Source organism: Vidua chalybeata, chromosome 15 (assembly GCF_026979565.1).
Source record: "Vidua chalybeata isolate OUT-0048 chromosome 15, bVidCha1 merged haplotype, whole genome shotgun sequence".
Lineage (NCBI taxonomy): Eukaryota > Metazoa > Chordata > Aves > Passeriformes > Viduidae > Vidua > Vidua chalybeata.
This window is the reverse complement of record NC_071544.1, coordinates 506,325-517,272: the sequence shown is the minus strand read 5'-3', so window position 1 is coordinate 517,272 and position 10,948 is coordinate 506,325. Positions and strand designations below refer to the sequence as shown.

Genomic DNA, 10,948 nt, shown 5'->3' with positions numbered 1-10,948 from the left:
TGTAAAACAGTACTTACTGGCTTTAGACCATGATTGCTTCACGTATCTACTAACAGAACAAACGACGCCGCGCCCCGCTCGCAGAAGTGGGTGGCGCAGGCGGCGAGCGAGCCCCGAGCCCGCTCCCCGCCTCAGCCGCCGGCAGGCACAGGGCAGCGCCTCGGCCGCCGGCTGTGGTCCCTTACTGACAAGAAGGGGCAGGAGAGCGTGCTCCTTTGAAATGCCTTTATTAAAAAGTGACCAGCTCGGGTGGGGGCCCGATACGTTGCCGGGATTCTATCCTCACGGGAGCAGCAGGCTTCCGAGGTCTGAGTTGTGGCTTTGGGTCCTCATTCTAGCCGACATTCTGTTAGAGTGAGAGATTAAAAGGTTCCTGCAGACACTAGAACTAGTTGCTCACCCTTTGCAGTGGCTTAGGTCCTTCAATTTCGTTGTGGCTCGCTGTTTTATGGTTTTTTCGGTGCTGGATTTGGTGTGTTTCTTCATTTGCATACTGCCTTCGATGTCACTTCCTCCTCACAGTCCCAAGTGCCATTTTCTAGGAAGCAGCAGGGGTGAGACCCAACCCGACAGGGAGTGATTTCTAACAGGGGATGAACAACAGGTAGTTAACAGAGGATGAACAACAGGCAATTGATTAATAGGCCATTAGGTAACAGTCTATAACCTTTAAGAAATAAGCAATTTCTTATTCATAACATTATCACATAAGAGTGGACCCACGTCGAAGGATTGAGGCAAAGGAAAGAGGGAAGGACCCTTGCTCGAGTCTCCGAGCAGTTTCTCCCCAGCGCAGGGAGCAGCACACGTGACACAGTGTTACAGCCCAAAGGGAACGCAGAGGCAAAGGGCGTGAGGTAGAGAAAAACAGCGGCTTTTAAAGGGGGGCTGTCCCCAGGGGTGGGGCAGCCTAACAACAAATCAAGGGTTAGATAGGAGGAGTATGGGGTGGATATATGTAAACATAAAACCAATAGGGAAGGAGAAGGGGAGAGTGCATGCTTAATATACCAGTGAGTGAAAGGAAATAGCATAACTGACAACGAAGCTTCTAGATAAATGGGTGTAGCAAATAATGACAGACAAGCTGCAGGGGCAGGATTTGGAGGATGGACAGGGAGGGATCTGGAAATAAGGGAGGTATACACCAGGATTGATATGGGGAAAGGCAGGAAAGCAGGTGGAAAACAACTTTGGGGAGAGACTATTAGGAAAACTGAACAGGGGTGAATAGGAACAAACCGTTATAATTATTTTAAACAATTTCTTAAACATAAACTTCAAAATCCCACTACCAAAAAAATAATCATCCCCCAAAAGACCGATAATTCACCTTGGATGAGACATGGAAAATTTCAAATGAGAAGGAAAATCCTGCTGAAACTTATAAGAAAACATCAACTAAGGAGATTAAAGACTGTTTTGCAGCCTCCATACTTACTTAGGCTTATTGCCATGTTAACAATCTCTTGATATTTCTTAGTACTTTACAGAAAAAAAAGAAAATTGATACAAAATAAAAATTTTGTTTAACTATTGGCATTTTTGCTCAACAAATTAGAATGTGTGAAAGAAATTACAAGATAATTTAAAAATGAATATAACATTGCATCCCTTTGGCATACTTAGTAGAAAGGTCCATGCTTAAGCATTTTATTTAATAGTCTAAATATATGATGTTACAACTGTTCTCTACTTCTGGTGAGTAGCATGATATACTTCATCCGAAGCTGCATTTCAGGAAGGTGGATACACAAATGAGTATGTGTGTTATCAGAGGAGCCATTTACGGAGCAGAGACTACTGGTAAATATAACAGTGTGAAAGGACTTGGACAAGAGATGTATAAAATTATTATTCAGAATTGTTTTCATTATCGTAGTTCCCAGATTCATATTCTTCATCATCTTCCTCAGCAGAGTTGTCATAATACTCCTCGTATTCAATGCTGTAGCTTGCGCTTCTACTGCCAGCAGTAAATGCAAATGCAGGAGACGGGGCTGCAAGATGTAATTGAATCCAGATTAAATTAGCTGAAGATAGGAACACAGAGGAAGGCATGGGTTTAGATTTGTACAGCAAGCTCAGATTTTCTGAATCCTTGTTATCTATGAAAAGGACAGGGGTTTTAGCTGACAGCTTGACCTCATACCACTGAAGGTCATGAGCAAGTTTCTATATAGAATCATGGAATCCCGGAACAGATTGGTTTGAAATGGATCTTAGACCTCATCTTGTTCCACTCCCTGCCATGGATAGGGACGCTTCCTCTAGACCAGGTTGCTCCAAGTCCCGTCCAACTTGGCTTTGGACACTTCAGGGATGGGGCAGCCACAGCTTCTTTGAAAAACCTGTGTCAGTGCTTCACCACGCTCTGAGTAAAGAATTTCTTCCTAACATCTAATCTAAATCTTGTCTATTTTAGTTTAAAACTATTCTCCCTTGTCCAACCACTATCTGCCTTTATAAAAGTCCCTCTCCCTCTCTCTAGTACTCCCCCTTTAGGGATTGGAAAGGTGCTGAGATCTCTCCAGAGCCTTCTCTTCCCCAGGCTTAACACCAGCAGCTTGCTCAGCCTGTCTCTAGAGCAGAGGTGCTCCAGCACTTGGAGCATCTCCATGGCCTTCTCTGGACCCACTCTAACAGGTCCACATCTTTCCTGTGCTGAGGACATGTTGAAAATGCATTTAATTCCTAATACTAATAAACTATGGTATCAGTCTTCTGCAACTCCTGTGCATCTGCAAATATTCCCAGACAAAATAAAGCTTTGAAAGTGACTTATAGAAACTGGACAAGTGACAAACTCCCCTAGACCAGGAGGTAAATATGACGATGCATCTTTATCCTGAATTTGCCAGGAAAAAGAGTTCTCCATGGAGGAAGAAGGTTATTGTTCTGCAGGACTGGGCCCAAAGCAAACCAATAGCAAAGCTATTTCTTACATCTTTTGAACCACTCTCATTAAGGAACAACTGTTTGCTTCCTAATTTTATGAAAAATAAACAGCTAAGCAAACCTGCCATGATTCAAAGACTCCCTCAGTTACCCTAGCTGTTGTTCTGGGTCCTGCTAACATTAAAGGACTTCTCTGGGATAAGGACAGTGGAATAATGTGTCTTAGCTGTATGGCTCCAATCCACAGCTTTCTGTTTTCTGGAAGCCGGTATAATTTGCAGCAAAATATTACTATATAAATCATTAGGGGATAAAGTAAAATAAAAGCACAGAGAAGAGTGAAAATATGGGCAGCTTTGGATAATTTCTCCTATACTTCATTTTCATTCCAACAACCCCATCCTTTGCATCCTGCTTGTATGCATTTTTATTTTTTTTACATCCAAATAAAAAAAATTACCATCAATGACTTTCAATCTTGCAGAGGCATATGTTGCACCATGCTTATTTTTGGTGTGGCAGATATAAATGCCTTCATCTGATTTTTTGAGGCCTTGAATCTGCAGCCAGCCTGTCACACCATACTTCTGAGGCCCACCTCTTGCCTTGGAGAAGAAAAGAAATGGTTGAAATTAAGTAGCTAGGAGTCCCTATGATATTTCTCAAAATAATTGTGGATTGATTAAATATCATTACAGCTTTTGCTCTTTTTTTTTTTAATGCCATTATGCTTTGATTCTGCTTATTGTTGCTGCCTTGTGTTTTACCTTCTTGCTGCTCTGCACCTCTGAGTTCATGCTTCCCCATCTCTGCTCTTTCACCTTCACTACCCTGCACGGTGCTCACATTCCTGCTCCTCTTCACGCCACTCTTCCCCGTGCTTCTTCTGTCCCTGTCCCAGAACCAGTTGCTGCTTCTTCAAAGCATTCCACCTATGCTCAAGCTCAGGATGAGATGGGAAGTGAGTCTGGGGGAGTTGTTAGGGCCAAGGGGGCCTACCCAAGCTGACACTCAGCAGCCAGGTTTTATGGGTTGGCACGACATTCCATGGGCACTTTCACACTTCATGACAGTTTCAGCTGGCTTGGAGTAAAGCCTCCTAAAGAGGCATAAGTGGTACCCTGGCTGTTGTTCCTTCTGCTGGGACTGCCGAAGCACTGACAGAAATCATCATTTTTTGCATAGTCACAGGGCCCCTACTGAGAATCTATTTATTGCAACAGTGTTGTGTTCTGTAGGAGGAATTCACAGATTAACCACCCTGCTCCTGCTCCCAAACTTTATGCAAAGGTAAATTCAAGTTTTACCTGAACGGACACATGGGTGTCATCTCCTGGCAGAAACATTTTGTTCCCCTTTTTTTTCCATTCAAGCTGTGGCATAGGATAGGCTGACACCTCACAGCCAAAAATTACATCATTGCCAGTGTAATTCTGGGCATTCTGAGGTGGCATAGAAATAACAGGAGCTGCAAAGAACCAACAGGGTGCTTTAGGAAACAGTACACAAAGAATACAAACACAAAAGGTTTGTTAACATTAATCCCTGCTTTACAGGATACCATCAGATTGTGTTTACCTTTTGGGTCTCACACAGTGTGAAGAGCCACGTGATTGTAAGCACCTTTTAAAGCTCAGAAAACCTTGTGTCTGTACTTTCTAAAAAATGCTTAGGCAGGTCTGGTTTCCCCCTTGCAGGTGATCGTGGAACCCAAGCTGAAATCGAGGGCTTAATTTTGCCCCATGAGCTGTCATTGTGGACCAGGCTCGGGCCCCCCCAGCAGAGCCGCCAGCGCCCGACCTGGGCTTCAGAGGAAACCACAGGAAATTCTGCAGCACATGAGTCACAGAGCGATTTCATTGTGTGACAGCTCTGAATGTGTCACATTTTGGTTAGCTGAAAGCCAAAACACTGCTGTTGCTGGCGTTTCTGAGTACATCATTGCCTTGAAGCTGCTAAACATTGTCAAGCACTATTACCCACGGAAGTCACAAGTTACAACAGCATTAATGAATTTTACATTTATCCTCAATTGCTACTGATGTCATCCAATATTGGTGTTAGGAATGAAAAAGGATTTTTCATTCAATTATTTCTGTAAGGTTTCATGTAATGCTTATTATACCTGTTACATTTCCACTTGTTTCCTCATGTTCTCGCACTGTCACCCCCTGCAGCGTTTATTGATTGCCTCGGAATTCTGCTTTTTCCCTTTTCCCGAAGCAAAAGCTGCCGGCAGCCACGAGAGGGAGCCAGCCCGGGGCTTGGAGGCACCGGAACCACAACCCATCCCCGGTGTCTCCCCACCTGATCGCGGGCACATCCATCCCCCTGTGGCCGTGTGAACGTCTCCTCATCTCCCGTCTTAGCAGGGGCTGAGGATGTCCGGCGCCAGAGACAAAACAGTGGATTTACTGTCAGCACAGATTTCCTGTGTTGGAGATCTCTGCTTTTTTTTCCCCTGGTCTATTTGTCGACAACAAAAAATGTTTTGCCTTCAAAAACTTTTTTTTTTTTTTTTTTTTTAATAGACCAATGCACAAAAAGGAATGCATTTTCTGGGTGATTTGGCTTGTATTGACTTTTTTTTTCCACACATCCCAGATGCTTGGAAATAGAAACTTCAAGTAAATAATTAATATATTTTTACTTGCAATATTTTAATCAGTACCTAGGTGCACCACTTATTCTTTGGCATTTGAAACTAACAACCTGTTCAATGTTTTCAAGCAACAATTTATAACACATTTGTCAATTTTTCAGGATTAGTGTGTGTGCAGAAAATATTAATTGCATCCTGATTAAAATTAATTGCAAACAAATTATACAGAAAACGATCAATATCCCCATTTATAAATGCCTCATTAAACACTCTTACTACTCTCTAAACGTAAGGGTTTTCAAACTAGGAAACTTAAGTCCTTAAATGCTTTTTCTTTCATGAGAACTGTACATTCAGAATTTATTATTTCAAAAATCTGTATTCAAATCAGCATTAACTGAATATCTTGGATGAGATTTTTTTTTTTTTCCTATGAACTGATCACAGAGGGTCTGATATTAAAATATACTTTTAAATCTTAAAATTAATTGAAACCACACTCCTTTTAATAATATATCCACTACAGTTAAGCCTAAAATGTACAAAAGGAACCAAAAGGCTACACTGACTCACAGGAGCTGTTAAAATTGTTCCCACATAGAGACAGTGTAAAAAACTTTTCAAATAGGCAGATGTTGCCTGTTGAGTATTTTTGTTGTGCTGCTAACTCAGGTGTCCTGTGGATCCCCTGCCAGCACTGACATGTGGCCAAGGACTGGGTCCTGCCTGTGTCACTTTCCCCCAGCCATGGCTCAGCCACCCACAGGAACACATCTGGAGTCTGGAGTACACAAAGGTCTGAATTACAAATCCACATTACAGCTGTCCAGCACTGCCTACCATGCACTAGGATAATTCCACACTAGAAATACCCCTCTTTCCATTAACTGTGAGGAGAATACAGCAGACAGATGGGAAATGTCTGGGCTTGGTCCCAGTCCTGTAGCTGAGTCCAGAGCTGGCCAGGACTGGCATCACCTGAGACCAAACTCACAGCAAGCAGCAGTTCTGATCTAACCAAACTGCCCTTTCTGAATGTCAACACATCACCAGTATTTTCACTGTCCACTCAAACTTCAGAAATAAAATACTACAACCTCACGATATTATTTTGCTGTGTTTTGTGGAAGAAAATTAAAGTAACATTCTGCAATTTAAACAGAAGTTTATAGACTTTATTTTTGAGTGTTTCAGGTTTTGTGTTCAGATGAATTCTCCCATGATATCTGTATTTTGTTTGCATAACTGATTAGAAACAGAGCTGTACTGTTATGATAACATGTCATTTTGATTCCTGGAGTAGATAAATTTTTGTTGATAGCTAAGGAAAGTGTTCTGGTGTCCTGGCATCCAGAGCTGAATGGGCAGGAGCTGCTTTTTTCCTTTTACAGTCCCAATCAGTATGAATTATCCCTCTGTGTTATAGAAGATGTAAACCAGAAGCCAGGCAAAATCAAAATACTGTTTTACCTTTTACAATCAACCTGACATCTCTCCAGACCAATTAATTACATAATGAATAGGATATTTTTTTCTCATATTGTATATTATTAATTTTTGCTAATCTATGTCTGATAAGATGGAAATGGCAGAAATTTTTGTGGCTTATTTGTTTTTACTCCAAAATTTACATTTAAAATAAATAATGTGACACAGCTAAATATAAAGAGAATCACTGCTATATTGTTCTGTTAGTTCATTAAATTATCAATGAGAAATGTTTGAAAGTGAATGGGGATGGTTTAAGTGTGGAGAATCTGTATATAATCAATGTACTTAGTAACCTTGGTAAATTATTAGATAAAATGATCAAAACTAGTTTTCAGGAAAAGAAATAATTTTCCATGTTTCTTTAGCAGGCTAGGCCTTTTTTCTTCTCCTTTTTCTGGCAAGAGAAGAAAGATGAAAGGCTGTACTCCTCTGATGAAAGGAGTTTATTGTTATTTATTTATTCATTGGTTGCTGTATACAATTAGTCCATTTGGCATCAAGAGGAAACAGCAGATGCTTTGAAGGAGAAAAAAACAAAACAAAGTACTTTGAGCTGAGTGAAGGTTATATTTATAGCTTGGTACCAAAACCTCACAGTGCTCAGTGTTTTTTTCGCATGCAAATTGCCGTCAGGACAGCCCGTGCTGCAGCCTTTGCTGTTCTCAGAGCCAGCTTTCTGCTGCCTTTTGTCACCAGCTGCCCCCGGAGCGGCCGGGATGGAGAGCGGCGCCCTCCCGGCCCGGGCTGGGCTGGGGGCTGGGGGCTCCCGGGACAGCTGCGCCCGTGGCGGCCCCTCCGAGCCCGCTGCAGCCCCTCCGAACCCCGCCGTGCCCGCTGCAGCCCCTGTGCAGCCCCTCCGAGCCCCGGGCTCCTGCCGGGCTCAAAAGCTTTCGAGCCAGCGTGGGGAGCGGCAGCTCGGTGACAGGAGAAGGGAATCTGTGACCCCGTCGCTGCCGGCCCAGCAGCCTGCCCAGCGCGGGCATGCTCCAGCTGGGCGCTTTCCTCAGCCACAGCCTACTCCTTAACTAAGCTGCGCAGCAGTGACACAGCTGTGAACTTTCCGCAGGCTTCTGTGCAATTCAGTAAGCTGAGCGGTTAGGATAATTCTCTGCATTCCTGGAGAGAGGCTCCAGCTTTTCTGGGAAGCCAGGGAAGCAGTGGGAAAGCGCTGGGGGTGATGCCTGCATGCAGAGCAGAGCAGCCAAGATCCTCCTGCTGGAGGAGCAGCAGTGCGATGCGCCTTGGGGGCTACTGGGGGCTGCTGGATGACACCAGCAATTAAAAATGGTAGGACTTCTAAATTTAAAAAGGTCTATTGTACGCGGCCAGTTCTGTTAAATTAGTTAGCGGGACCACTGCTTTAAGCCTGTGTGCCTGAGCAGCTGTCGCTGCTGCAAAGTTACCGGCACTCGCTAAGGGAGTGGCACTTCTGGCCGAAATCTTGCTGGAGGGGTTATGCCACAAGAACTACTGCTACTGAGTCCCAAACAAAGACTCCTTCCCAAACTAACAGACTTTCAGTTGTACTGCAAGCTGGCATGCATGTCCCTTTCCTGACAAGCCTCATTTCCTAGGTTAATACCCTGATAGCAAGTAAAGGATTCTCTAATAGATCCTTCTCTTGCAGCTAAAGAAAGAGGAAAGAAGCTTGATATTGTTCATCATTTTTTTTTCAATATCCTTTGTTCATTCAATATAAAACCACAGCATACAGTCTAAGACTGCTAGAGAAAAGCAGGTGAAATATACTGGAGTTATTCACATATGTAGTCCTTTGCCAGAGCAGCAATTTCAGTTTCCTGGAGCTGTGACCCATTTGTGACCCACAGACCTCTTCTACTTACTTGATTTCAGAAAATATTTATTAACTTAAAAACCCACAGTAGTTTCTCATTTAGAAACAAACAAAAGCCTCTTCATATTTTCATTTTATAGTCATGTCTTATGTGATAGATGCCCAGGAGTAATGACTTACAGTACTACAAAGAAAGGGAACAGCATATGAGCAGGGAGCAGGAGTCCCCTGTACGCCCATCTAAGAATCCTTCCACTAACAATGATCAGAGACAACTGTGCACTTTAAGAGCTCTTTAGGGAAATTGTTTCAGCTTGATTCTATTCTACTGTTTGGATTTCTCTTTCATGGGTTAGCTAGATTTTACAATAATTCTGAATTGGATTGTTTTGGACCTTTTTGGTAAAAAGAACAGAGCTGTTAATTAAACTGTATCTTCTATTGCCCGTTTAACTGCTTACCATGTATCCTCACAGGTGGATACACACATGTACACGTGTACCTGTGTGTGTATATGTATATACACAGCATATATATATATATAAAATGAGATCTGCTTTACTATCACCACTTTAAAATTCAGTCCTGTTACAATAACAATCATTTGCCCATTCATCTCAGACTATCCTATCTGTTTACCGATTCTCAACTCCACATACCACTTCTGTAGAAAAAAAATCCTACTCTGATTATAGCAATCATACTCTGATTATTCAGAACAGACCCAGGCTGTAGATTGATGCATTTTTAGCTACCATGAGATCTAATCCACTAGTGTAATAGAGATGTTTATAACAGACAAGATTAAGTATCAGATGTTGAAACACATGTTTAACACAAAGTAGCATTGTAACAGAATAATGATAATTGTAACAAAAACACAGTATTTGTTCAATTTTGTTCAAATTTGTTCAATTTGTTCAAATTAAGGCTAGAGTAGCTAGTAACACATCTGAAGATAAGAATCAGCTCTTTTTTTTCAGTTTGGAAGTGCCTCTGTACACATTACCTGATTCACATGGCCCTTTATGTTTCATGCTGATGTTTCTTTTCGCAGCATAATCCTTGTTGAACTGACAGATGTTGTCGTAGGTTTTCCCATCAGGTCCACAGATGCTTTCTTGAGATTTGCACACACACTGGGGTTCAGGGACTTCCCCAAACTTTGCTTCATCAGCATCCAACCTGCACTCGAGGTGATCCCCACATTGCCCATAAAAATGATTGCCCTGGTCCAAGTCACAGATCTGACCTTCCACGTTCCCACATTCCAGACAGCAGCCACAGCGATCCAGCACAGCCCCGGCTGGACAGTCCTTGGGCTCAGAGCAGAGTGCCAAATCACATTTTCCACAACTATCTCCTTCCCTTAGCAGCCTCCACCAGCCTCGGTGGTACAAGGCAGGGAAATTCTGTGAAACCTCTACCAGTGCTACCAGCACTGCTGTAACCATCCGGTACTTCATCTCGAGACTGTAACAAAAAGCAGAAAAGGTCCTTGGAGTAAAGCCAGGGAGAGGGAAAAAAAGCAAACCAAAATAAAAGCAAGCTAGTGAGAGAAAAACATCACAATCCTGGTTTTGTTTTAGAATATAAGCTGTACTCTGAACACAGGCTTTAAGAAAAAATTAGTATCAGATTCCTAATCTGGAACTGATAATAAAAATGCATCAAAACCCAGCAGCTTTTCCCTAATGCAGTTTGGAATGTAAGTACTGCTTGCACAGAGACCAAACTGCCCCTTCTGACAGCTGAGTTGAGCTCTCTGAAAAGCTGTTTGCTCCATGTCTCTTTGAGCCAAATTTGCAAAGCCTTGCATTACTGGAACATTACATTGCAGCTATTGTGGAAAGGGGAATAGGGAAAAGGAGTGTAAAATGAAAAAAAAAGTCACTGCTATGAGTGGCGCTCCCCTACATCAGGCAAAATAGATGTTCACAAAAAGATAAGTATGTGTACAAAGTAGCACCCAAAAACCCAGCACCCTGGGGCTTAGCCAATACTCTAGAGACTAGAGCTTGGTGCAACACCATATGTGATCCATTCCTGAACACAGCCAGGGGCTCTGAATTAACACTTTATTTACAGGCTCTATACAAGCAAGTGGCAATCCAAGACAGCTGGAATTGACTTTAAATTCTCAGGTTTATGAAAGTTGCATT

At 42.5% G+C, this 10,948-nt stretch overlaps 1 protein-coding gene across 1 annotated transcript; it reads right to left on the bottom strand.

The window, feature by feature from the left end:
- Positions 1 to 211: 211 nt before the first annotated feature.
- On the bottom strand, positions 212 to 10,714 carry LOC128795667 (kazal-type serine protease inhibitor domain-containing protein 1-like). Its single transcript, XM_053956656.1, has 4 exons — positions 9,796 to 10,714; positions 4,206 to 4,366; positions 3,359 to 3,503; positions 212 to 2,000 (listed from the first exon to the last, which is right to left on the bottom strand). Exons 1-4 carry the CDS (start codon positions 10,250 to 10,252, stop codon positions 1,855 to 1,857), a joined length of 909 nt encoding a protein of 302 aa, XP_053812631.1. The 5' UTR covers positions 10,253 to 10,714; the 3' UTR covers positions 212 to 1,854.
- Between the last annotated feature and the right edge of the window lie 234 nt (positions 10,715 to 10,948).

Bases quoted from the DNA above. Each gene is read 5' to 3' on its own strand.
- LOC128795667 (XM_053956656.1), bottom strand. From the start codon at position 10,252: ATGAAGTACCGGATGGTTACAGCAGTGCTGGTAGCACTGGTAGAGGTT. The intron at 3,504-4,205 runs GTAAAACTTGAA...TTCTTCTCCAAG, and splicing joins ACACCCATGTGTCCGTTCAG to GCAAGAGGTGGGCCTCAGAA. The intron at 2,001-3,358 runs GTAATTTTTTTT...TACATCTTGCAG, and splicing joins AAGATTGAAAGTCATTGATG to CCCCGTCTCCTGCATTTGCA.